Source organism: Megalobrama amblycephala, linkage group LG1 (genome assembly GCF_018812025.1).
Source record: "Megalobrama amblycephala isolate DHTTF-2021 linkage group LG1, ASM1881202v1, whole genome shotgun sequence".
NCBI lineage: Eukaryota > Metazoa > Chordata > Actinopteri > Cypriniformes > Xenocyprididae > Megalobrama > Megalobrama amblycephala.
This window is the reverse complement of record NC_063044.1, coordinates 59,598,299-59,625,695: the sequence shown is the minus strand read 5'-3', so window position 1 is coordinate 59,625,695 and position 27,397 is coordinate 59,598,299. Positions and strand designations below refer to the sequence as shown.

Here is a 27,397-nt window from a genome sequence, read left to right as displayed (position 1 = left end):
TCGATTCGTAAAGCTCCGAAGCTTTATGAAGCAGTGTTTTAAAATTGACTCCTCACTAGATATTGTTGAAAAGTCTTTATTTAGTTTTTTTGGTGCACAAAAAGTATTCTTGTCACTTTATAATATTAAGATAGAACCACTGAAGTCACATGAACTGTTTTAAATATGTCTTTATGGATCTTGAGAGTTTGAATGGCTTTGCTCTCAATAAATGCCTCACTGAGCCATCGGATTTTATCAAAAATATCTTAATTTGTGTTCTGAAATGACATGAGGGTGAGTAATTAATGACATTATTTTCATTTTTGGGTGAACTAACCCTTTAAATGTGTAATTTAATTGATTACGTAACTAACTACAATTAAAATTTGGACTCAGTGACTACAATTTGTAAGTAATCTACTCAGCACTGGATATTAATGACATGAAATGGCAGTCAAATGGAGTCTCCTGCTTTTCTGATGTTTAGCCTGAGAAAAAGACCCCAGTTGTATCATGTGAGTTTTAATAAATCTCAATAATGTCTCAAATTAGTCATATTTGCCAAAACAGCAGAGTCCGCCATCACATAGCAGAGATATCAATATGAACTCAAACATTTCCTAACAAATTCTTCTTAGACTCTGAAAGAATAATAAAGTGTCCCTCTAGGAACCCAACTCCTTTACATTTTAACTATTCATTATGAACTAAAATGAACAGCAAGGGGAGGTGGTGTGGTCGAGGGGGGTGGGGGGTAGCAAAATGTTAAATTGCAATGTGGTTGAAAATGGATATGTAGACATGCCTCTGAGATATCATGTCCTTGGTCATTCTCACTCCTTCTCTTTTTCTTTATCCTGCTCTTTCTAGTCTGAGGAGAACAGCTGAGTGTGTATGGCCTGGCATCTTCATATGACCCACTTTTTTCATGATGCAGCACGCAGACCAGAAGTTGTAAAATAAAGTCCTCCTCACTCATAAAACCATTCAGCGCTCAGCCGTGCTCCTCCTGCATCACTCTCCTGTCCTGTCTGCACAATTGAAAAACGCATCCTCAGCTTATGTGAGTCTTCGATTTTGAAATTATTAATTTTGTGGATATGATAGCTCTTTATAAATATATCACTTCTATATGAGTACATTTAGAGCTATTATTTTAAGCTCTGTGACCGTTGTCTATGTGTAAGCACATGTTGACATATAACCTTTTCAAGCTTTAAAGGTTGAATCTGCTATGTGTCATAAAAAGTCATACCAGTGATGGGCTCTCTCAGGCAACATAGCAAATTAGCAATGATATGATAACTGCTAAAATACAACATGCATGTTCATACAAGTAAAGCAAGCACACAGATTCTGTTCTGCAGCTCATCCATGTTCACACCGAGCGAGCGTCTAAACTGAGATGTTGTGCTGATTTAGCTCCAGTCAGATTTAAGCAGAGATCTTTAGAAGAGTCGAGTCACCCCCACTCTTGCTCCACGGTTACTGAAGATGACAACCTGATCCTCATGGGCCGCAGCTCTTGCCATGTAAGGCTTGTAGGAGACTCAGACCATGCCAACCTAGGAATCAAATGCTACTCGAAAGGGGACGGGGTCATTATAGATTGCCAGTGGTGAAGACTTGGAATAGAAACCAAAGAGGAGAACGTAAAGACAAATGTAAATTTAATTGGTACATTAAAGCCATTTGTTTTTTGAAAACAATAAAAACACAGGTTTGCGATAAATTAGTAGCACAGAAAACATATTGATTTATAACGGTCAATAAAAGATACAATAACAAATTGATCACAGTGGACGATTGCGTTTATTATTTTACTTATAATTTCGTTTGTAGCTTTTACAAAATGTGACATAAATATTGGTAGGAAACATATAACCAATGATAAATGAGATTTGGTCCAAAAGGAAAACCAAACAAAACAAACATGATACAATTATAGATCTGATGAGCTGTCACGGGTGGTTAATATCAGCATGCAGTGCCTTTTTCAGTCCCTGATGGAAAATCAACTCACATTACATTTTAAACATGGACTAAAAGGACTCCCAAGAGCATTAAAACTCTAGCACAATGCCACAAATCTCCAGCTACTTTAACCTTTAAATTTGCACCCTGTTTGGTTCCAGAAATACAGCATTTAACGGAGGAATACACAATTACAATGCATTTTTATATATCATTGGCAGAATATTTACAACTGACGATATTTTTTTCCACCCAGATCATTTATTTCATACATCTTAACTGATAAAGCAAACCTATTATTTTCTGAATAATAAATATAGTCTCCTTTTTGATGAAATGTTAAAAAACTGTTTAACACATTAAAAATGTCAAGATGCGGAAATGGCACATCATACAAAAAATAACTCAAACATAAACAAGTTTATAAAATGCACAAGTCTGCATTATCTGCATTATCAGCGTGATTTTTATCTGGAAAAAGTGGGACGTTTAGAAGCAATACCTGAAACACAAACAGAAGAGATATGATAGTTAACTTATATATAATAAGAAATGTTTAAAAACATTTTTTGAACAATGTGCATATCTATCTATCTATCTATCTATCTATCTATCTATCTATCTATCTATCTATCTATCTATCTATCTATCTATCTATCTATCTATCTATCTATCATCACTACCATTCAAAAGATTTATTTTTTTAAAGAAATTAATACTTTTATACAGCAAGGATGCATTAAATTGATTAAAAGTGACAGTAAAGACATTTATAATTTTACAAAAGATTTCAATTTCATATAAATGCTGTTCTCCAAATAGTCCTGAAAAAATCCATCATGGTTTCCACAAAAAAAGAAAAAGAAAACTGTTTTCAACATTGATAATACTAAGAAATGTTTCTTGAGAAACAAATCATCATATTAGAATGATTTCTGAAAGATCATGTGACACTGAAGACTGAAAGCCATTACAGAAATAAATTACATTTTAAAATATATAAAATAGAAAAGTTATTTTTAATTGTAATAATATTTCACAATATCACTGTATTTTGTTTATCAAATAAATGCAGTCTTAGTGAGCATAAGAGACTTCTTTCATATATATATATATATATATATATATATATATATATATATATATATATATATATACACTTACTTGTAATAAAACCCTAACTGTAACTCTATAGTAAGTACAAGTAGTTAATTAATATTACTCAGCACTTATTTGAGTAGGTACAGTGTAATTATGTCACCTTAAAATAAAGTGTAAATATGGTGGACTAAGATATGCAAGATCATGAAGATTCTGTGAGGACGTTATGTCTCCATCAAAATTGAAGTAATGTAACTCTATATTTATATGTGACTACGGATCATTAAAATGTTACAGCCAAACCAACACCGTAAACACCGTTACTAAGAGGGAACCTGAGAAACATAAGCTACACTGACGCTGCTTAGAGGGGGTAGGCAGAGGAGAGTGAACAGCACACCTTTGGAGAGAAGAGGAGGTGGACGAGTCTGTTTCACAAGATCACTCTGAGACAAGGCCTCCACTATCCAGGAGAGGGCAGTAGAGCAGTACTCCACCTGAGTCAAAAGGCAACAGAAAGAGACAGAGTATCGGTCAAAGACCTGAGGTCCCCCTTTAAAGCTCAGCTTCATTAATTACATCGATTGGCTGACAGCTTGGCAGATACTCAAAGTGGATCTGCATTCTAAAGGAGGATGACGGATGGTCCTTGGTCTGCGCTGAGCAAGCAAACGCAACAGCTGCAGCTAAAATAAGGCAAGAGCCATAGTCTCGCACCCACAGACATATGCGTCTGCTCTCTGGGACGCTAATGGGATTTAAAAACACTGGTCGCTGTGTTTGATAGCCACAGGTAGACAGGTGCGTATAGCCGCCACTAACCTCTGACTCCAGCTTTCTCAACCTGCGGTCGTGATCACGAACCTCCACCATCTGCTTCAGGACGCTGTCCACCCTACACACACATATGGACACACATACACACATGCTGTCATTCAAGATGCCGGTGCCTGATTCAGCAGGAGTCTCCATGTCTCCCCCCTTCATATGCAGAGAAACACGAAACTAGAGCTGCCACGGCGAGGTTACTAAATGCCCCGGGGTGTGTATTACGTACAGATCTACTTGTCAGGGACAGACATATTTCACACTCACTCATTTTTTCTAAAACTCATATTTGAAGACAAATAAGTTGGTAATTGTTGATCTGAGAGAACTAAAGTACAGTAAAAGAAGTGACTGACTTTGTGGAGGTGCGTTTGAGCCGCTCCGTGTCGCTCTCTCTTTGTTTCTTGCCTTGCGTGGAAAGCAGGTTCTCCTTCAGCGTCGACTCCCATGTGTTCAGCAAACTGGCCTCTTTGCTTTTCAGGTCCAGCACTAAGTGAAGAGATGCACATCGAGGTTAAAGACAAACTTTGCAAATGAGGCTCTGCGTATAATGTGGGATCATGTGATGTGTATGTAAAATGAAAATCAGAAGGGAGAACATACTAAAGTGTTGGCTCTTAACGGAGGGCAATCTCTGAATGACCCTTTTGAAGAAGATATGCAGGTGGGAGATGATGATGAAGGGCGGAGAGAGGCAGGGGCGGGAGTGGTACTCCACAATCAGGTTGTAGCGCTGGAACTTCCAGTGCACATCGCTGTGCTCCTGGACTTTATTGAATGTGTAACTGTAGACAAATAACATGAATGTACCATCAAAATAAGCAATATGGTAAGAGAGGCCGTGCTTTATTGTGAATCAAGCATTGTTGCTGAAATGGATCCCCTTCAGCTGTAAGTATTTTCACAGTACAGCATGGCCTCAAGTGTTTCATTACTAGGGATAAACCAATATTAAAATGCTGTATGATACTGAAGCCAGTTATTATTTTTCTTTATATTATGGACACAAAACCAATAAAAGCTCCATCTTAAAATTCAATGCTATTTTATTTAAAGCTGCCCTAGATTCAAAAATTGAATTTTCCTCGGCATAGTTGAATAACAAGAGTTCAGTACATGGAAATGACATACAGTGAGTTCAAACACCGTTGTTTCCTCCTTCTTATATAAATCTCATGTGTTTAAACGACCTCCGAAGAACAGGCGAATCTCAACATAACACCGACTGTTACGTAACAGTCGGGATCATTAATATGTACGCCCCCAATATTTGCATAATGCCAGCCCATGTTCCCAACATTATAAAAGGCATTACACAAGGGCAGCCAGTTAACGTCTGGATCTGTGCACAGGTGAATAATCAGACTAGGTAAGCAAGCAAGAACAACAGCGAAAAATGGCAGATGGAGCAATAATAACTGACATGATCCATGATAACATGATATTTTTAGTGATATTTGTAAATTGTCTTTATAAATGTTTCGTTAGCATGTTGCTAATGTACTGTTAAATGAGGTTAAAGTTACCATCATTTCTTACTGTATTCACGGAGACAAGAGCCGTCGCTATTTTCATTTTTAAACACTTGCAGTCTGTATAATTTATAAACACAACTTCATTCTTTATAAATCTCTCCAACAGTGTGTAATGTTAGCTTTAGCCACGGAGCACTATCAAACTCACACAGAATCAAATGTAATCTCGACGCATATGTCTCGTATAATACTTTACTCACATAATTCGAAGCATGCATACAGCATGCATACAGCATGCATGACGAACATCTTGTAAAGATCCATTTGAGGGTTATATTAGCTGTGTGAACTTTGTAAATGCGCTGTAATATAGTCGAGAGCTCGGGGGGCAGGGAGCACGCGAATTAAAGGGGTGGCACTGCCTAAATCAGTGCATTGTTAATGATGCCCCAAAATAGGCAGTTAAAAAAATTAATTTAAAAAAATCTATGGGGTATTTTGAGCTGAAACTTCACAGACACATTCAGGGGACACCTTAGACTTATATTACATCTTGTGAAAAAGCATTCTTGGGCACCTTTAAAAATTTATTTTTTATTAAATGCTAAAGGTAATCTAGTTATTATTATGTACAGTATGAATAATGGATATTCAGTTTGAGATTTGCTAAATGTTGACAGTGTTTTTCCCAATAATTCGTATCTTTAATTATTAACTAAGTAAGCGTTAGATCACAGCAAAATAATTTTAAATGTAAAAGTAGGAGAAATTAGCATGAACAATTGTATTTTATATATAGAGTACAAAGAAAGTGTAAAACTCTTGCAGTTCAAAAAGCTTACGCTACGTCCTACGCCTTCCCGATTCAACTTGACGCGACGCCAGTTTACACTTTCTTTGTAACTTGAATACGGAAGGTGGTCTGGCGGAAGCTAGATATTTTACTTCATAACTTAAATATGGATATTTGTACATAAATGCATTGCTTCGCTTCAGAAGGCCTTTATTAACCTCGCCGTGTGGAATTAAGGTTGCAAAGGGGCGGAAAGTTTCCGTTAAATTTATGGAAACTTTCCACAGGAACTTAACCGGGGAAATTTTGGAAATATTCCAATTTGGAAACTAAACAGGAATTTATGGGAATTAATTGGAAATTTTGGGACACATAACATGAAATAACAGTTATTTATTTTTTTGCATTCAATTAATTCTAATTTAGTAAATATGTAAAATAAATATATTTTTATGCAGTAATTGTTATGTGTTATTTATTTCAGTGTCACATGATCCTTCAGAAATCATTCTAATACGCCGATTTGATACTCAGTTATTATCATTGTTGGAAACAGTTGTGCTGCTGAATATTTTTTTGGAACCTGTAATACTATTTTCAGGATTCACTGATTAATAAAAATCTTAAAAAGAACAGAATTTATTCAAAATAGAAATCCTTTCTAACAATATCACTTTAAAAGTTTTGAATGGTAGTCTATATTGTTACAAAAGATTTCTATTTTAAATAAATGCTGTTTTTTACATTTTTATTCATCAATGAATCCTGAAAAAGTATCACAGGTTATAAAAAATATTAAGCAGCACAACTGTTTCCAACATTGATAACTGAGTATCATATTAGCATGTTAGAATGATTTCTGAAGGATCATGTGACACTGAAGACTGGAGTAATGATGCTGAAAATTCAGCTTTGCCATCACAGGAATAAATTATATTTTTATGTATATCAAAATAGAAAACTATTATTTTAAATTGGAGTTATGTTTCACAATATTACAGTTTTTTCAGTATTTTTGATCAAATGTGCATGTTATGGACTGGGGCAATGCACAGTGCATGCAGGGGGTGTGTCCTCAATAGCCCTGCAGTAAGTAGTGTGCTGTGTGAGGAATGTGATTGTTTTAACCAAAATTATGCTGCAAGATGTTTTTTTCAACTACATTTAAGTACCCTGTTATAGGCTAACCCACAATTTTGCAAATTCCCTGTTTATTCCCAATAATTCCTGTTAATTCCCATATATTCCCGTTAATTCCCATGGAAAGTTTCCAGTTTTGAAAATTCCCAGATTTTGCAACCCTATGTGGAGTATGTTTATGATGGATGGATGTGGATGGAGACACTTTTTTCAGCTCATACTCATTGGTCCTGTTCACTGCAATTATAAAGTTTGGATGCGTCAGTATACTTATTAATATTTCTCTGACTGTGTTCATCAGAAAGAAGAAAGACATATACACCTAGGCTGGTTTGAGGGTGAGTAAAGCTTGGGCTAATTTTAATTTGAAAGTAAACTAATCCTTTAATAATTTTGTGGGAAACTATCATACATCAGTGTTGATGGTGCAGTTTTTTTACCTGAACATTGCAATGAGCAAGTTCACCAATAGAATATTGGTGACCAACAAGTAGACTGACAGCAGAATAAGGACCAGCCAATTAGCATCAGACTGTGGGCAGGGCTCTGCCCCGTCATGGATGAGAGTGACATTGTCTGTACACTGTTTCTCATGTCGCTTGTCAGCTAGAGACAAAAAACAAACAAACAAACAAACAAAATCTTATCACAACAGAATCAAGGAAATTGAGCTAAAATTACAAAAGTTTGTGGCCAGTAAGATGAGCAAAAATGAATAAAAATGCTGTATTACGCATGCCAGGCAAGTAATTGGCGAGTAAATGTCTCTTTGTAAAGAAAGACTACAATCATATAGACTGAACATGTAATATGCAAGTGCATGACTTCACCATTTTCACAAATCTTTGTAGACAATTGTAGTTTACATGGTGATGATAACGTTATCGTTTTCTGTAATTTTCACTCTGAAACCCGTTTTCAAAAAATATGCAAACATCTTTGGAATTTCCTTGAGAATGTAGGTTGATTGTCTACATTTCTTGATTCTTGTCTAGTTTGGTGCTATTACCCTCCACTCGACCATTGAACTACCATTGTATGATTGTATGATGAATGACTGTATATACTGCCATAAGACACCTGTACCACAGTTTTGTTAATGTAAAATTGTAAAAAATAATAAAAACGTATTTATATAAAAAAAATAAAAATAAAAAAAATAAATAAATAAATATGCAAACATAAGAGACTTCTTTCCAAAACAATAAAAAATCTTACCGACCCCAAAATTTCAAACTGTATATGTGGTAGCAAGAATAAACATCAACGTGCGTCATTCTACGACAAACAAACCCAAACACAGTGACAAACATTCAGATAAACACACATCAGAGACATAAAGACATACCATCAATTTCATCCAGTGGTATTTGCCCATATATGTGCATGTATGGCCTGTAGAACACGCGCCGAATTACCCAACTAGGACGAGAGTCGTAGGAGTACAGCAGTGCCTGATTGGCTACTCCATATGCCATTAGCCACACCCCCAGGAAGAACAGGAAGAAAAACACATCTTTCACCTGTGGAGTACGTGAACATTCTTGAGCAGGAGTATATGCACGTTTTAGGGCATATTCAAAACGAAAGACTCCTTCTCACCATTTTGCCAACTATTATGATTTTGGGACCAAGTTGTTTGTGAACTGCAAATATATGAATGAGTCTGAGCGTGAAGACCATATAGTCGACACACATGACCGCACGACCAAAATTATACGACCATGGAAACATCCTGTAACAAAAACACACATGCACTAACCTATACAATCACACACACACACACACAAACATATACAGGACAGATTTCAATCATTTAACCTGCAGAGAAGTCCAAGAATGAAGAGCGCGAGCGCCGTGATGTCACACTTGTTCCAGATGTCTTGGATGTACAACTTCATCCTTTGAATTACAGTGGTAGATCCTACAAAAAAAGTCTGAGAGGAAGATCAAGATTCAGTGACTGAACGAGAACATCAAAATGTGTGGAAACACACTTAAGGTTCATACCTGTCGAATTTCCTCACAGACCAGAGTAAAAACCCAGAAATACAACACAAGCTCCAAAGGGGCGGGTCCGTCAGGAGGTGGAGGCTTGAAGTCGACCAACAGGACGTAAGCAAACAGGAAGAGGAAGAGGAAGTACATCAACACATTGCCTAGAAATGAAGTGACCGGTGCAAACCAGAACTGCCGCCATCGATGCAATATAAAAGGTTTTTGAAGGATAGCCTTTGATGCTGCAATATATAAAAAATAAAGATGTAAAGAACCCACAGCAGGACAAAGTTTAACAGGATATGTAGCCATGCAATTTCGACGCACCTTTTGGTTTTCCTTTTAAAGCATTACATTCCTCCACATCTTCATCTCTGTGAAGGACACATATGACGGTCTTTATTTTATCAGTATAATCTCTAATTTAGTGAAAATATTTATTGCACTGAGAAACCCTGAATTACGTGTTTAAGACTTCAGCCAATGACTCGGCTCCATCGATACTGTCGAATTCTTTACCCTGATTAAAGTCCTCTTCGTCCTCCTCCTGCTCCCTAAGAGATCGAATTGCATTTGAAAACTGTACCAGAAAGAACATTTCATGCCACAATCTGGGCCAAAAATGTTAGGTACTGACTTGAAACTGATGAGTTTGGTGTAGATGAAGGGAGGCATGAAAAACGAGAGGACCAGTTTCCACACCTCTGTATTGCTGTCCATGTCCCCCCACCAAATCTCTGACAATAAAGTCTAGTCATGGACGAGATGAAGAAGGATGACACCAGAAAACCTAGGCAAAACTGACACTTCAACATACAAACATAGAGCAGATGTGGAGCAGCATGAGAAGCGCTCACCTGAACTCCGTCATGGCTGAAGAAGAGGCGGGCTTCAGCCGCTGTGGCCATCTGCAGACAGGTGGCGCCACCCCATACAGGTGACCGTCTGATGAGAAGCTTGCAAGAGCGGCTCTCATTGCTCTGGTAACACTCACTGAACACATCTATTACGAAAGTGATGAGAAAATACATTACACATATGAAGATCCACTCAAATACTGACAAGCACATAAAACAATCTGTTATGCACTATAGTTCAAAGGTTTGAGGTTGATAAGATTTCTTAATATTTTTGACAGAAACCTCTTATGCTCATCAAGGCTGCATTTATATATTCAAAAATATGGTGATATTGTGAAATATTACTATTTAAAATAACGGTTTTCTCTTTTAATATATTTAAAAATCAGAAATCATTCTAATATGATGATTTGCTGCTCAAGAAACATTTGCTCACCTCAAACTTTACAACTAAAGTGTAGTGGAGTACAAAAGTCTGAGATCACATTGAAAATATGAGACTTGAGATTTGTTTTGTATTTTACCTTATTTTATCTATTTAATATTTTTTTCAATACTGGGCTATTCACACGTTTTTTTCTTTGCATTAAAAACATGAGGTCTAGAAACATGTTCATATTCTTTTAACTTGAATGTCACGTTTTTAAAATGCCGTGTGATGCAACGGTCCAACATGTCTGTTTGGAGCATGTTTACATAAAAAAACAATAGAAAAGCAGTGCAGTGGAATGCAAAAATGTGTTCTGTGTGAATAGCCACTATCTAGGTCACTAACAAGCAAAAGTCTGACATAAATACTAGGAGAAGTTGCATGCTGATAATCTAATCACATTATTTTAAAGGTGCCGTAGAACGTCTTTTTAAAAGATGTAATATAAGTCTAAAGGTGTCCCCTGAATGTGTCTGTGAAGTTTCAGCTCAAAATACCCCATAGATTTTTTTTAATTCATTTTTTTAACTGCCTATTTTGGGGCATCATTAAATATGCCCCTTTAAATTCTCATGCTCCCTGCCCCCAGAGCTCACGCTTGCCTTTAACAGCATAAACAAAGTTCACACAGCTAATATAACCCTCAAAATGGATCTTTACAAAGTGTTCGTCATGCAGCATGTCTAATCGTGTAAGTACAGTGTTTATTTTGATGTTTACATTGATTCTGAATGAGTTTGATGGCACTCCGTGGCTAAAGCTAACATTACACACTGTTGGAGAGATTTATAAAGAATGAACTTTACATAATAATTATACAGACTGCAAGTGTTTAAAAAATGAAAATAACGACAGTCTTGTCTCTGTGAATACAGTAAGAAACGATGGTAACTTTAACCACATTTAACAGTACATTAACAACATGCTAATGAAACATTTATAAAGACAATTTACAAATATCACTAAAAATATCATGATATCATGGATCATGTCAGTTATTTCTCATTTTTCGCTGTTGTCCTAGTCTGATGATTCAGCTGTGCACAGATCCAGACGTTCTGCCCTTGTCTAATGCCTTGAACATGAGCTGGCATATGCAAAAGTTGGGGGCGTACATATTAATGATCCCGACTGTTACGTAACAGTCTGTGTTATATTGAGATTCGCCTGTTTTTCGGAGGTCCTTTTGAACAAATTACATTTATATAAGAAGGAGGAAACAATGGTGTTTGAGATTCACTGTATGTAATTTCCATGTACTGAACTCTTGTTATTCAACTATGCCGAGGTAAATTCAATTTTCAATTCGATGGCACCTTTAAGTAAGTTTGAATATAATAATAAAAATTTTCTTAAAATGCGTTCTTAAAAAATAAAAGCATGTAAAACACACTAGCACTGTCTCAGACTTTTGGATCCTATTCAAAAACTTTGTAACTTGATTCACACCCACCATGTGCCAAATTCTCAAAGGTCTGAGCTAGTTCCTTCATGGAGAGCTTGGTCTCAGTCTCTGTCTCCAACTTAGAGAGCTCTCTTAATATCTTACACCCGGCAAGAGCACTTAGCACCGACTCCCCCGCCTTTAGAGAGAGAATGAAAGAGACCAAAATAAAGAAAAATTATTACAATTTTTACATCACAGACTTGGTTATGACCAAACACTCCAGTCATAATACATAATAAAAGCTGTGGTATTTTACATGCAGCAATCACCTCATGGAGACCGATGTACTAAGATTACTAGAGTAGCCAAATACTACTCACTTTACCTCTGTAACCCTCCTGGACACTTTCACTTGCTAAATCTGTACAGTGAAATCAATAACTGAATACTTTTGCTTTACTTGCTTTAGTGTGATACTGAATCTACACCACTAGGTGACATTATAGAGTCCAGAATAATTGTAATATGCAACTCATTTGCAAAAGGTATCCGTCAAAATATCTGACACAATTAATTAGGAGGTTAGAAATAATATGTAGGGAACATGATATTAGAATCACCTATGAAGAGAAAAAATATACCATTTGCCAGAAGTATATAGACATTTCTCTGCGATTCTGCAGAACGGCCCAAATGAACAGAGCTATCCAGGGAGTCATACAGCGCTGCTTTCGGTACACACTCTCAGATAGCAGCAACTTATTCACATGCTGTAAAGAGGAGACAGAAACTACGATTACAACATTGTTATCAATAATGTATTAACATGTACTATTTATCAAATCATTTCACCAATCCCAATACCTCTGAAAAAACCTGGCTGGTACCTTCATTGCTTTCCTTGAGGCGACTCCCTGATTTAGACCAAGAGGGCCATAGTAAAATGGCTGACAGACATCTTCCATGATTTCCGATAACACCCGTGAAACCTGAAAAATGGAAAAAATAGAGAAGAACAGCATCTATTTTTAATAAGAAATACAATAATTTGTAACATTATAAATGTCTTTACTGTCAATGTTGATCAATCTAATGCATCCTCGCAGAATGAAAGTATTAAAAGTATTTAAAAAATATTATTGAACGGTACTTTTGGTAGAGGTAGAGTGTGCATGTATACTAAAGGGGCTTTCGCACCGAATAGTTTTAGGATGTCAGTTATAGGAAGCAACCACTAGGATAGTTCCCCGAGAACTAATTTCTCCCCAGGGCCATGTTCCTGGTTGCATTTGCACCGGGAATAGGAACTTGGAATCGGCCGACAGTGGCGTCTTTTTGCATGGCATTTACAAATGCTAAAAACTGGTGGATGGAGGATGCCGTGATCGGATCTGTGCTTGTTGTGTCTCATGGGTTTCGTGATAACGGAGATGGAATGTAAACGCATAATTTACGCGACTGAAAGAGCAAAAAGTGGGGATAAGAGACAAAATCTCCTATGACAACTTTCATTAATACATATAATCTAGGCAGAGAAAAGAACACAACCCTGCAGACAACAGGCAACTTAAAGGATTAGTCCACTTTTAAATAAAATTTTCCTGATAGTTTACTCACCCTCATGTCATCCAAGATGTTCATGTCTTTCTTTCTTCAGTCGAAAAGAAATTAAGGTTTTTGATGAAAACATTCCAGGATTTTTCTCCTTATAGTGGACTTCAATGGCCTACAAGCAGTTGAAGGTCCAAATTACAGTTTCAGTGCAGCTTCAAAGGGCTTTAAATGATACCAGACGAGGAATAAGGGTCTTATCTAGCAAAACCATCGGTTATTTTAGAAAAAAAATGTAAATGTAAATGTATATGCTTTATATAAACAAATGTTCGCCTTCTAAGTGCTTCCGCCAAAACCACATTTCCGTATTCTTCAAAAAGCTTACGCTGTATGTCCTAAATCTTCCCTATTCCCTATACCTTCAACCATCTGGAGGCCATTGAAGTCCACTATAAGGAGAATAATCCTGGAATGTTTTCATCAAAAAACCTTAATTTCTTTTCGACTGAAGAAAGAAATAAGCTACATGAACATCTTAGATGACATGGGGGTGAGTAAATTATCAGGAAAATTTTATTTAAAAGTGGACTAATCCTTTAAATGCCGTTATCACTGTTTTTCATGTTCTTGAAGTAAATATGTTTACACGGCTTTTTAAAAATGCCGGGTGCTGGTGTTTGACATGCGTTTGACCAATCAACGTACACTTACGTCACTGATAGTTCCTGTATTGCTGGTTTAGACCCTACTCTGAAGTAGGAGCTAATTTAGTTCCCCCAAAATGAGTTACTGGAACTAAAATTCCTAGTTCCTGCGGTGCGAACACAGCAAAATCCGGGTACTTCAGCCAATAATTCTAGGAATTATGAAAAGGTTCCTCCGGTGTGAAAGCCCCTTATATATATATATATATATATATATATATATATATATATATATATATATGCATACATATGTGTGTGTGTGTGTACAGTATATGGTCCTTTTACCTCATATAGGGTAAGGTCTCGAGCAGCAGATGGTGTGGTGAGGGTTGTTGCGTGACTCTTGAAAGAGGAATTCTCATCAGGCGGGACAGATAATCGGGTCTGAGAAGCTGCTAAGTCCACTCGCTCATGCAGCCTTCTCTGGAGGAATGAGGATACCAGATCACAGCCTGACAGTGAGCTGTAAAGGAACTCTAAACGCTGGTACGTCAGATAGTCCAGAACGTTCAAGCCGTTTTCCACAAAGAGTTTCACAAAATGGGGCTTGTCATTCACCAGCGCATCAGTCATTGATTCCTCCATGTCTTCATACTGAGAGAAAGATGAAGCAACAGAAGTTGTAATGTTAAAACACAGTTCAGCTATCGGTCCTGGTCAATAATTGTAATCCTACCCTAGTACTCCTACCCTCCACTGGATGTCACCATGGAAGAGTTCACTCTTGGCGATATCCACCCGGTTCCAGGCCACCGCCAGCTTCAGCTCTTCAGTGTACTCGCTAGCATCATTAGAATCCCGTTTAGCAGCTGAACACACACATACACACATAAGCCCACGTGCACGTACTGTACTATAAACGTGTTGAATTCTCAAAGCAGGTGATTTAATCTCACCTCTTACAAGAGCTTTAAGGATGATTGTGTCAAAGTCATCTGGCCCTTCCTTGTCTCCACGGAACACGGTGATCAGATCTCTGTTGTGATAGATACTGAGTCCCTGTGTAAAAAAAAAAGAAGAGAAAAGTAAGTAAAAGTAAAGGAAATAACTTTGTCCTCTTTAATCAGGCTCTTGATGTACGCTCACCTGATCCACAAGCTTCTCCAGTTCTGTCTCAGAAGGGAAATGTTTCTTAATTCTCTCTCTCACTCGGTCTCTGTGCTCATCACTGACTCCCTTCATGCTTTCCTCATCAGCGGTTGGCAAAGTGGGACTCACGGGTGGACTCAGAGGTGTGCTGAGGTCCTTCAGTATTCCTGCTATCAGGTCTGCTGCTGAACCCGACCCTGCCAGCACCAGCCATGGAGTGGTGTTTTTCAGAGATAAATCCACTCTCTGCGGTGACAAAGAGATAATTCATTTTAAATATGTTTTTAATATATGAATGCATTTATTTAAAGCCATTTTAGATCTCTAGACACTCTATAAGAGCCGTAAATTTTAAAAAGCATATTATAAATGAATGTTTATCAACTGGTGAGTCTCATCCGAAAAACAACGCCAAATGCAAATAGCAACATGGACATTGTGTAACAATGGCCCAAACCATGAAAAAAAACAACAACAGTGCATTGTTTTGTTCATGGTGACTCAGACTACATTAAATAGGTACATCAAATCAAATTAAATAACATGTATTATTTTGAAATAAAATTAAATTGTGAATTAATATTATTATTCATATTAAAAAATAAAAAGAAATAAACTAGTGTAATGACCTCTAGCATTGTAGCATCACCTGCGATCAGCACACACAAAACCGGTATCTCAATGCTGCCACTCCCTGGTAAGGACAGGAGGAAGACAGATTTGTTAATACAATGGAAATGCAGCTTCTTTTTTACTTATGATACATTCAATCAAAACAAAATTGAGTAAAAACTAATGGCACTAGCGTTTAGTTTCCATTAGTTTCAGAACTGCACTCTCTGTCTGCTCCACTAGAGAGCAGTGCAGCCCTCATATGACATGCCATTCGGAGGGCATTTACTGCACTAAATACCAAAACACATACGTTTTGCATAAAACAGTACACTACTGTTTAGCTTCCCATTTCCTTCCTCTCACTCTTTGTTTACTTCTTTGTTATTTATTTTAATTGTTATAAAGGAAGTGCACAGTTCCTCAGGGATGTGTCTGAGCTTCCCGTCACAGTCCCTGAGGAAGGTGCCAGTTAAAACATTCAGACCAGACTCATATTCTCCATTCCTGTTTTGATGCACAAACTGTGTATACCCTTGGCTTAAAGGGAACACATATATAAAAAATAATTTGTTCCATTGACAGTGACTGTTTTAAACTGAATTCATAATAAGGTATTAGGCCTATTATGTATAATTTCGTTTATAAAGTTGCGTTTGTATATATAAGTGGATGTATAGTTGTTAAATGTTTGTATTTGTATGCCATTGTCCAAGATGAATTCCTGCTTGGTCAAAATCTGAACTAAAATCTGACTAATTAGTTTACTGTCTGCTGTTGTGTGCTCTGTGGTCAAGAAGAGTTCAAACATGTATTATTCGTTTATTATTAGCTTTTCAGTTGCTACTCTCTCTTACCCCAGATGCCAGTGCGCTGATGGGAGATGAAGTCCTCCAGGTTGACTCTGAACGTTGTCTCACTGCCTCTGTGGCTTACACTCCCATCATCCACTAGGAGGAAGGCCTGGTGGTTATTGTCCAGGCAGCTGGATTCACGGGGCATGTTGTGCACATAGTACCGTGCTGGGAAGCTTCCCTTGTAAAGAATAACCAACAATAAATTTTTACAGAGCAGCCTAGGCAAAGTCCTACAACTGTTCAAATACTATTCAGGTTTTATGGCATTTACTGAAATGCTATTGTACACTCTGTAAAAAGTATCTAAACACTAAAGTTTCACTTAAAATGTCCATATTTCATTTGATATTTCACAATATATCAAACCAAGTCACCTCTACAAACAAATTGTTGTAGACATAACATTGCCATTCTGAGTCATTTTTGCTATAAAGGAGAACTTCATCACTGTCAAAAAGGGGCTTTCAATAAAACTTGGCGCCTATACAGTAGAAAAGTGAAAACAAAAATTGAAATTGGTGTACCTGACCACAGAAAACAGAAAGAAAGCTGTTGTCTTCTATCAAAAAGGTAGGAAAACTTCAACACCCACAATGCACTGGCACTGCCGACCAAGGCCACTTCCACCTGTCTGCTATGAGAATGCTTAATACTGCCTTGCTTCAGTAGTAAACACTACGAAGCAAACTTTTGTGGTGTCGACTCGTATTGTTCCCGGGTGCAAGAATTCAAAGAGTAAATGTTTAGCAGGAGTGAGTTACTTTCGGTTTCCAAAGAAGGATCCAGAGTGTTGTAGGCAGGGCTAAAGGCTGCAAAGAATCATAAATGCGTAGAGAACACCACAATAGAAAATCTGAAAAACCTCCGTGACTGTAATCAGCATTTCAAACTGGATGACCACGAACACATTCGCTCCGCCTCATTTCGAAGGCTGCATCCTCCAGTGTTTGCTTTTGAAGGCTGCATACGTCATCAAGGATGTCTTATTTAAAAGGGACCTATTATGCCCCTTTTCACAAGATGTAATATAAGTCTCTGGTGTCCCCAGAATGTGTCTGTGAAGTTTCAGCTCAAGATACCCCACAGATCATTTATTATAGCTTGTCAAATGTCCTTTCCAGAAGAGGGCGGAGCTTTAACAGCTCTCACTTCGATTGCTCAACAACAACAAAGCTGGAGAATCTCACGCAGCCAAACTAACAAATTGTCAGAAACGGCGTTCAGCTTTACATTGTTCAAACTGGAGTCGACACTGATGAAGAGACTCAGGAAGAAGTTACAACTTTGCAATTGCAATTGGACGTTTCTGAACAGTTAGTGGATACATTTATGTAGTTGCTGTGGAGTTGATTCAACTCATCGACTAATCCAGTGTTGAATTGACCCTCGTTTGTGAAGCAGTCTGGCATAAAATGATGGTATGGCAACAACACTTTACACAACCCCCTTTGTTATGTGTTCCCGGGGGCATGGTTTATGCAAATTTTGGGGTTTGTGATGTCACCAACCCAGGAAGAAGCTCATTGTAGTCCCTACCAGCCATTTATTGTAGTCCTTAAAAAGCGATTTATCTCCCTTTGCATTGAACTTTGAGCACTGTAACTTTGCAGATGTTGTTTATGCTCAAACAGCAACATTACACACTAACTAAAGATAAAAATGTGAAATCATAATCAACCACCCCTTTAAGAAAAGTAACTTTATGAGGTGTAAAATACTGTAATTTCTTTATTTTGCAATCTAAATGTTACTTTTCTTAAATGTGACCGCCTTGATGATGTATGCAACCTTCAAATGAAGAGTGCCATCTGAAATTTTCTTCTAAAATGAGAATTTTTTTCAAGCTTGTATGTTTCGGTTCAGTTATTTCACTTTAATGGCAATGAAAAGGACCTATTAATTGCCATTAAAGTGAAATAACTGAACCGAAACATACAAGCTTGAAAAAAATGCTCATTTTAGAAGAAAATTTCAGATGGCACTTAGAGGCTTTTGTATCTGAACTCTTCAAATATAACCTCCAGAGGACACAGCCTTCGAAATGAGATGTAGATAGTTTTTTAGGCCAAACAAGGGAAAACCCCCCCCCAAAAAAGGCCATTCTGCCAGTTCTATCCAACAACTGCAGAAAAAAGGCCATAGCGTACAGGTAAGAAATTGTTTACATTTTACCATAATGCTGTTTAAACAGTAGACAAATTACGATACTATTTACAGTGATAAACCTACCCTTACAATAATTGTTCTGTTTATAACCTTATGTCGAATTAAGATCTGACTGTCCTTGGGCAAAGATACAAAAATGCGGAAGTATAATTTGAAAGCCCTGGAGCTGTCAAAAGTCTTTTGCTGTCAAATAAACATGAATTTCTCAGTCCAAGTAGCATGCAGAATGAGTAAACATTGTTCAGTTACATAGTACAGACATTGTAACAATACAAAGCGGGTTGAAAATGGGCAAATTTGACCCAAGGTCATTTAGAAGAGTAGCCTGACGTTCAAACAAATGTCCTTGCAGAGTAACCACAGGTGGAGTTGATCACAAGATCCACTGATAATATTTTTATGACCAACTGATTATTGATTATTTGTGTTCCTATTACCAATATCCAAAATCAATGATTAATTCTTGTTTTATAGTAAATATTTTAAAATAATACAAATGATGATAATAATAATGCTGATATTATTTATGATATATTATGATACCAATTAAATAATACATTCAATTAAATAATAATAATTATTATTATTATTACCATTATCATTCATTTCATTTAAATAAATGTAAATTCAATTAATTTAACGGTCAAGGGTAAAGATCTGTAAAAATGTTGGCCTAATCAGTTTAGCCAAATCAGGGTCTATCTCTGTTAATCACATTAACTATGGACATGTAGCACCAAATTTGATGTCTATAAAGTGTCCAAAAATTTCTAATTTTCTATCATTTAAAATTACTAGGCTATATATTAAATATTACTATAAATATATCAATAACTATAAATACAAAAATCAATTATTGTTGTGGCTCACACATTTTCAGTGTTGCTTTTATGTGAAGTGTTCATAATGGAGCACAATGGACTCACAGTACCTGTGGGTTGATGAGTTGCTGACGTTGGTGAATCAAGCCCCAAGGCGCAACACCAACAGCAATAACTTTGGCCTGGGAAAGAGATGAAGCTGTTGCACAATGATCCCTTACTGCCTCACCTACACAGCGGCCAACACCCTCCCTCAGACCTGACGTCATGATCCAAGCCCCTGGGAAAAGAAAAAAAAAAAAACACAGAAATGTTACTATAGACTAAATTACTCCGCTTAATTAAATTACACAGAAATATATCAGATTCACAAACGCAATCACTGATAAACAAAGTATTTAACATAATGCAGCACACAACTTCTGAATTCAAGCTAGGATTACCATAAAAAAAAAAAACTTATCTGCCAAGGATCATTACAGACACACACACATGCACAAGAGGAATTCCACTGTTGTGTAATACTAGTTTGGCCTGTCTATCGCTGACCTTAAGATTATTTGCTGGGTTTGTGGTTAATAACAGTTCTTTTTCCAGAACACATTTCATAAAGCTACCTGTTCTAATCTACTCTGTGAGACAGCATGTCTATGCAGCCATTGTAGAGTCCATTTTTGTTATCAGTGTGGTAATTTTACTGGTGTTTCATGCCTTATCACGGGTGAATGTCCTCAGAAACACACATTCTGTCAAAGCACCTGGGTGGGTTGCCAAGTCTGTGTTTTTTATATATATGTGTATATATATATATATATATATATATATATATATATATATATATATATATATATATATATTAGGTATGGGAGTGGCATATTTTTATTTTGTTGATATTTGGGCTAGGGTCATAGGGTTAGTTTTGCTACCTAGACCTGGCAGCCCTGGTGGTTTGGGTAGCAAAACAATGGTGTGTGGCCTTTAAATTATTTAAATAAACATTGTAATGTTCTTAGAAACCTCTAAAACTTTTTTTTTTTAAACTTTTATGTCAGTTAAAGAACATGTAAAGCGAGTATAAAAAATAACAGTCTTTATCTTAGTATGCAATATTAACCTAGGTCGAAGGGTGAAGGGTGTAGGTAGGGTTAACAGTCCACATGTGATTTATTAGAAAAGTGAGTATAAAGGTTTCAAGCACGTAATATTAGATAACTGAGCTAAACATACACAAGCAGGAGAGGTTACCTGTGCTCTGTGCGGCCCGGACAAGACCCTGTCTGATCACTTCTCGCACCCACGTCTTCACCTGCTCCTTCCCCTCTCCCCCCACCACAGACACCACCAGATTGGGTACCGGCAAACCCCATTGTGACGTCATCAACGAGTACACGTTGTCAGGTGGTGTGTCATGTGACAGACGCAGAAACTTGGGGATACAAGATGAATGACATATAAATGCACAGCAGAAAAACGGTATTTAAAATTTCTGTGTGTGATGTTATTCAGCCCAAACTAAGGTACAAAAGCATCCAGACGAGCGTGACATTCGGACATGTTCCTCACATGCACAAACATGCATGATATTTATGTTTTTTATTGTATGTAGGAAGGGATTTGTGTCAAAAAAAGCCTGAACAATGGATCTGCCTGAGGCAACACACCATCTCCAAAAAGCTCATATTAAATGATGCCAACTCTCAAAATACTTTGGTAATCCTGAGTGGTTTTCTTTTGTTACTGTCTAATGTTAATTGGCTTTCATTTGTTTATGAAAAATGTGTATGACTCCAGGCTCCATGAAGAGGGTTAAAGGGAAGTTTATAATCACTGCAGATTAAATGTTATTATTGTTCTTCTGTAATTGCTCAGTGATCTGGCATACTTTTAAAAGGAATAAAAATAGACCTTAGTTAGGGTAGCAATATTTTAAATGTACAGTGTGTTCAATTAAATGTACTGCTGTTTAACAACATGCCAATTGTTCAGGTGATGAAAGATATTTCCAAAAAACTTACAGTAGATAAAAACTCCCAAATAATGTTGAAAGTTGTGAGATTTGTAAATTACATGTGATCTACAACCGTTACTTTCCTTAATACCTTCTATAATAACCTTAATAGACCGTATGCACCAGAGAAACAAGCGCGCCGCCATCTTTATAATATTGTCTTTGAACTTCCGTTTTCGCGGTAACCCTGTATATTTCTATGGCATCGCTGTCAAAGAATAATTAGCTGGTGAAGTGGATTTACTTGTTGTAGAGTTAATGAAAGTTATCATGAGCATTGTAATGTCAGTAGACCGGGAAGTTTTTACAACGAGCAGTTCATTCATAAATAGGCTACCTCGCTGTGGAAATACAAACCGGAAGTCAAAAGACAACGAGCGCAGCGCTGAAAAGGGGCGAAGCTACATAAGGTCTATATTTTCTATATACCATGCATGTTTTTTATGCATCTGCTTTGCTTTGCATGTGTGTTTTTCGCACATTTATAACATGTAATTTTTGTCATTTTGATTTGTGTATAGAGAATACGAATCTGACGTCACGCCACATTGAGTTCTGGGTAACTTCTTTGTTTATTCGCCATCTTGACAGGATCGCGCAGCCTTTCCGTTGAGTTTAGTGCAGTAATTTGTTTTCTGTCTTGATTGTGAAAAATGTCACCATTGTATGTCATTAATGCTGCATCGATAATTGTGATAGTAACTCAGATCATCGTTCTGAGAAAAAACAAGACAGTGAAAAACCTTTTCTACGTGTAAAAACACCAAGGGAACACCAAGTCGAGGAGATGACGAGAAGACGCCGGATGGCAAATCTATTCATAATTGCACTGATTAAACCCACTGCTTATCACTCAATAAAATAATCACATTGCTAAGTGTTTTTGAACGTTTTGATTTCGTTTGGTTTAATAATTAACATTACCTTTGCAAGTCTGACTCTCACTGCGCTCGTGAATTAGCAGAACTTGACGGGGACATTCAAATGCTTAACAAGAAAAACGCTTCATGTGACAAACAAACAATTCTGTATATTTATTAAAGCATACTGCGTGGAGATACGCAAATGAGCCCAAAATATGAACGCAACACGTTTATAAAAATGGTTTCCTCTCATGTCCTCTCAAGAAAAGGCTTAATGCACTTAGACTGATATTAAAGAGACCAAATTCTATTTACAAATAAAGCACATGCTGAAAAACGGATGAGACCAAAATATAAACTTTCAGTATCGCTTAAAATGCAAGCATTTTATACATTTTCTTCATAACGGTTTTTATAAAGGTATGAAACTGCTTAGTGTGGTTGTCATTTGTTAAAATAAATATAAAAATACATTGTGTTCGTGTCCGTCTGTCCGCTGAATTTGACCCATAATCTCTGATTCTCCTCATCTGTGATCGTGGAAAAGGGGGATTACAATGACAATTGTAGGCCTACTCAGTATGCTCGTTTAAGCACCATTTAAACGTCTCCAACAAATAAATGAATCGACTTTTCTCAGTGTGTTGATCACATAGATTTATTTGGATATTCATACGATGGCTGAAGCAGTGGTGAGCGTCCAGCGTGCGACACGGTAAACAGATCAACATTGTAAACGAAATTCTACAAAACTTCAGTGAAAAAAAATAAATAAATAAAATGATCATGCGACACGATAAAATAGCTTCTATTCCCTGCAAACGATACCATTAAAAATGTTAACGTTCCACTTAATGGCAGAAACAAAACAAAAGGTAAGCAAGAATCCGTATTAATTTCAGTGCGAGTAATAGAGGGCGATCCTGTCAAAATGGTGGCGCCGCCCCGGCATGCAACGAGGCGTGACGTCGGTTCGTATTCTCTATTTGTGTATGGAAAGTGTATGAAATTCAATTCATTATGGTGTCTACCTTGACTAAGATCTATACCTTAATTTAAATGCACATGCAATTTCAATGCACTTAATGAGTGAATGAGATGCAGGTTTTTGACCCGAAATCATGGGATCAGAGGAGGCAAGAGAGACGCTGCCTCACACTCTGTTGCTGTTGGTCAGTGTCACTTTAGAAAAACTTTTTAATCTCATATTTAGCAATATTTCTGTTGTTTTATTTTTTTACAGTGAATAATTTTCTCATCCAATTTGCATGTTTAGCAACTATATGGTGAATTTACCCTAAAAAATTTGCATTCTTAAGAAAATGAAATGGTAACACTTTACAATAAGATTTAAAAAAAAATTAGTTGATGCTTTCAACATCATGAACTAACAATGAAAACATTTCAATCTAAGTTACAGTTGATTTAAGTGTAACTATGTTTTTCTGAAAGTTGAATAAAAAAACAGTTACAGTTAATTTATTAATATACATTTGTTCATTGTTAAAATGAAAAAAAACATAAATGCTGTAAAACTATTGTTCGCTGTTAAGGTCACATTTAATGTGACAGGATTCTGGGCGATTGTGAAATTTTAGTGAGGATTTCACAATTGGTCACGCAAATTTGCCGCATTGACCAACAGAAAACTGCTTGGTTTGACAGTGACTTGAGCTCGGTTTCATACATTGCTACACTAATGACAATAGACAACAGAACTTTTTTCAGAATTTCACTGCAATATTGCTAACGTGTGAAATGCATTACCCAGTGTTAATGAATAACACCTCACTGAAGAGTACTATTAATTGACCATATTGCATTGTCAGATGGTGTGCTTGAGCAGGGGTAAAAGAAAGCGAGATACCCACAGGACTGTTTCTCCGTCCAGCTCCAGCAAACTCCAGCTGTCCAAAGGCATCAGTGGGGTATTCAGAGGTGTGCTGTACACTGTCCCACTGGCTGACTACATGATCACCTGCTGTTATGGATGCATGATTTTCCCGTGCTCCACCACACTGGCACAAAGCCCCATTACTGCCACAGAGAGAGAGAGAGAGAGAACTGTCAAAGCAGGTTTCAGTGGGTTCTGAATTCTCATATACTTACTATTCATTTCAGAAGAAACTCAAACACAAAGAGAGAAAAGAAATCAGTCTCCTTTATACTGTGTCTCATTCACACAGGATGAAAGGTACATTTATTTATAAAGATGTTAATAGCTGAAATTGAACTAAAAAAGTCACACAATGTACACATCATCACTTGAATAAATAAATTACAATAAAACTGTACCTGCCCAAACCCTATTGTGATTCAAGCCCATTACATATAACAATAGCTTGTCATAAAGGGGAAAAGGACAGGGAAATTATTCCATGTTGACAAATGGCTAGGAGTTCACCTTCATTCAAAAAAAAAAAAAAAAGAAAGAAGAAAGAAAAGAAAAGGCATGTTTGTTGACCAACCCTACATTGCCAAATCAGAAACTTAACAGCTCTGATCATATTACTAGAGGCTTAACGTCTGTTTTAAATGACAGAGTATGAAAGGATTGAATAATTTTCTGCATACACTCAATTTGAATACAAGAGAAAATGGAAAATGTACCTGGATGCGTCCTCCACAAAGGTGGTGCACACTCTCTTTTTAATCATCTTTGGGATCCAGCTCTACAACACATCAGATGTTACACAGTAAAGCATGAGTCACTGGCAGGTCCGGTTTCTTTTCTTTCACAGTCAGTGGCCATGGAGAACAAACTATAAGACTATGCTTGAGTAGCAAAATAATTTCCAAGGAAAGGTTATGTGAAATGCAATCCTAATCACAGAAACTAACATTTTATTTGTGATTTCTACCTACTTAAAGCTCTCTCACAATGAAAGATTGCCTCGCAGAACTTCAAAGCATCGAATTAACGTTTTAATAATAATCATAGTGCTTAACTGTTCTAATTATAATAAATTATAACTCTTAATTGAAAACATGAAGGCATGTAATATTAGCGAAAATGGTTGTATTTGAAATCAAAGAAAATTTAAAAAATAATAAAAATCTCACAAAAATGTGATCATTAAAACAAATGCTGAGATAATAATCAAACGTGCGAGATCACTTAGAAACATTTGAAACAAATAGAAAGAGAAAGACTTCTTTCCTAAAATTAGACAAACAAGGCCAAATTGTTTTCAGAACTACAAACAACTTATTTCTTATTTATCCAACACAAGAGCTATAATGAATGATAATTCAGCATAACACAAAATATACTAGTTCTGTATTTTGTCAAAGTTTTTGTCACTTTTTTTTCATTTGGAGAATTATGAAATCACAATATATTGATGTGAATAAACAAAGCTAAAGAAATGTTAGGTTACATATCTGCATATATATATATATATATATATATATATATATATATATATATATATATATATATATATATATATTGCCCTCTCCTGTGCCTACACAGGTCTCCCCATCTTTGTCCTGTATTGAGCAAGTACTGCATAACCTGTTAAACAAGCTTTTAACATTAATATGGTGCTTTAAATTGTGAAAGTTTGGTCAATCATTTCCTCTGACCTTCCTAAGCAACATCAAATGTTTCTCTGAGACAATTGTAAAGGCCATTGGAACAGCCATGACATTTGCAATTGTTTCATACTACATCCTAATTCATTTTATATAATAAAGTGGAGACTTTTGAAATTCTCCCATTGACCCATTGGTAAATAGTTTCTACTTATATTGTTCTCGCTTCTCAGTCTATTGGATAAAAGCGTCTAAACGAATAAATACAAAAATAAGATAACGCAGCGAGTGGATGAAGATAACAGAGTTATGGAAACATGGAATAGCTTGGTAAATATAAGCGAGAGCTTTGTCATTCAACTTCTTATTTGAGCATATGTAAATGCAATCACAAAATCGAGACTCCTGCCGTCTGCTGTTTGGTGTAATGTCTGACACAGGACTATTGTCAGGCATTGGGCTTATAATGACATTTTGAAGAGTTTCTCCTGACCAACTAGTCTGTGCACATAGTCGATTGCCGCATCGTTTTATTTAATTTATTTATTTTACATTTGAATACAGTGGCTAATAAACATTAGCTAGGCAACTAAATCTCTTAAAATGTTAACTTGACAAAGCATTAACAATGAATTACTAAACTCATCTCCGTATTGATGAATATTTAGGCGACTATTTGCACGTGATGTAGGCTACTGACAAATAACACTATTTAGATTAATAATGTATCAAACACACCTGATCTTTTTCGGATTTTCTCTCTCCTGCACCTCCTTCATTTTCTTTTTCAGTTTTCTTCATTTTGATCATCTCTCCGTCTCAGAGCTTGGGTTTATTTGGGATCAATTAGGCTATTCTTCAGATGAGCTCCATGGGTCTAGTTTCAATTAAGCTCTAGTTTGCCATCAACCGGATTCCCGAGATATTCAGTAAAAGTTCTTCTAAAGCCGTACAGTTGTTAGCCCCGCCCACACTGGACGTCCCACGCGGGCACACCTGGACGCATTCCAGCACGAGCTCAAGATGGTCCGATACAGTTGAATTAACCAAACAGTTGTGGGCGGTGAGGGCAAGGAAAACAAATATTCAGGCCCGATAAGAGTAGAACAAGAAAAAGATAAGAGTTTCCCCATTATTTTTAAACCACACATTTGCAGAAAAACTGATTTATAATGAAAACTTCTGGTACTTTATCGTTTTGCTGTGATGGCTGAGATA

At 36.6% G+C, this 27,397-nt stretch overlaps 1 protein-coding gene and 1 long non-coding RNA gene across 2 annotated transcripts in view; one reads left to right on the top strand and one right to left on the bottom strand.

The window, feature by feature from the left end:
- The window catches only part of LOC125277569, a 28,219-nt gene extending 13,566 nt beyond the window's left edge, over window positions 1-14,653 (top strand). Inside the window, exons 2-3 of the long non-coding RNA XR_007186924.1 lie at window positions 853-1,045; window positions 14,521-14,653. This is a non-coding gene — a long non-coding RNA (uncharacterized LOC125277569). The remainder of the gene's footprint in view (window positions 1-852; window positions 1,046-14,520) is intronic.
- Window positions 1,776-27,397, bottom strand: trpm4a (transient receptor potential cation channel, subfamily M, member 4a). The gene is made up of 28 exons (XM_048205718.1): window positions 26,918-27,397; window positions 25,253-25,314; window positions 24,514-24,679; window positions 21,017-21,197; window positions 19,882-20,051; window positions 16,785-16,962; window positions 15,945-16,009; window positions 15,313-15,561; window positions 15,123-15,225; window positions 14,917-15,035; window positions 14,512-14,820; window positions 12,856-12,957; window positions 12,610-12,738; window positions 12,035-12,164; window positions 10,149-10,294; window positions 9,929-10,041; window positions 9,756-9,845; window positions 9,619-9,665; window positions 9,304-9,533; window positions 9,115-9,230; window positions 8,896-9,028; window positions 8,642-8,816; window positions 7,734-7,899; window positions 4,489-4,670; window positions 4,242-4,374; window positions 3,880-3,952; window positions 3,458-3,554; window positions 1,776-2,458 (listed from the first exon to the last, which is right to left on the bottom strand). The coding sequence occupies exons 1-28, from the start codon at window positions 26,987-26,989 to the stop codon at window positions 2,424-2,426; spliced, it is 3,771 nt and encodes a 1,256-aa protein (XP_048061675.1). The 5' UTR covers window positions 26,990-27,397; the 3' UTR covers window positions 1,776-2,423.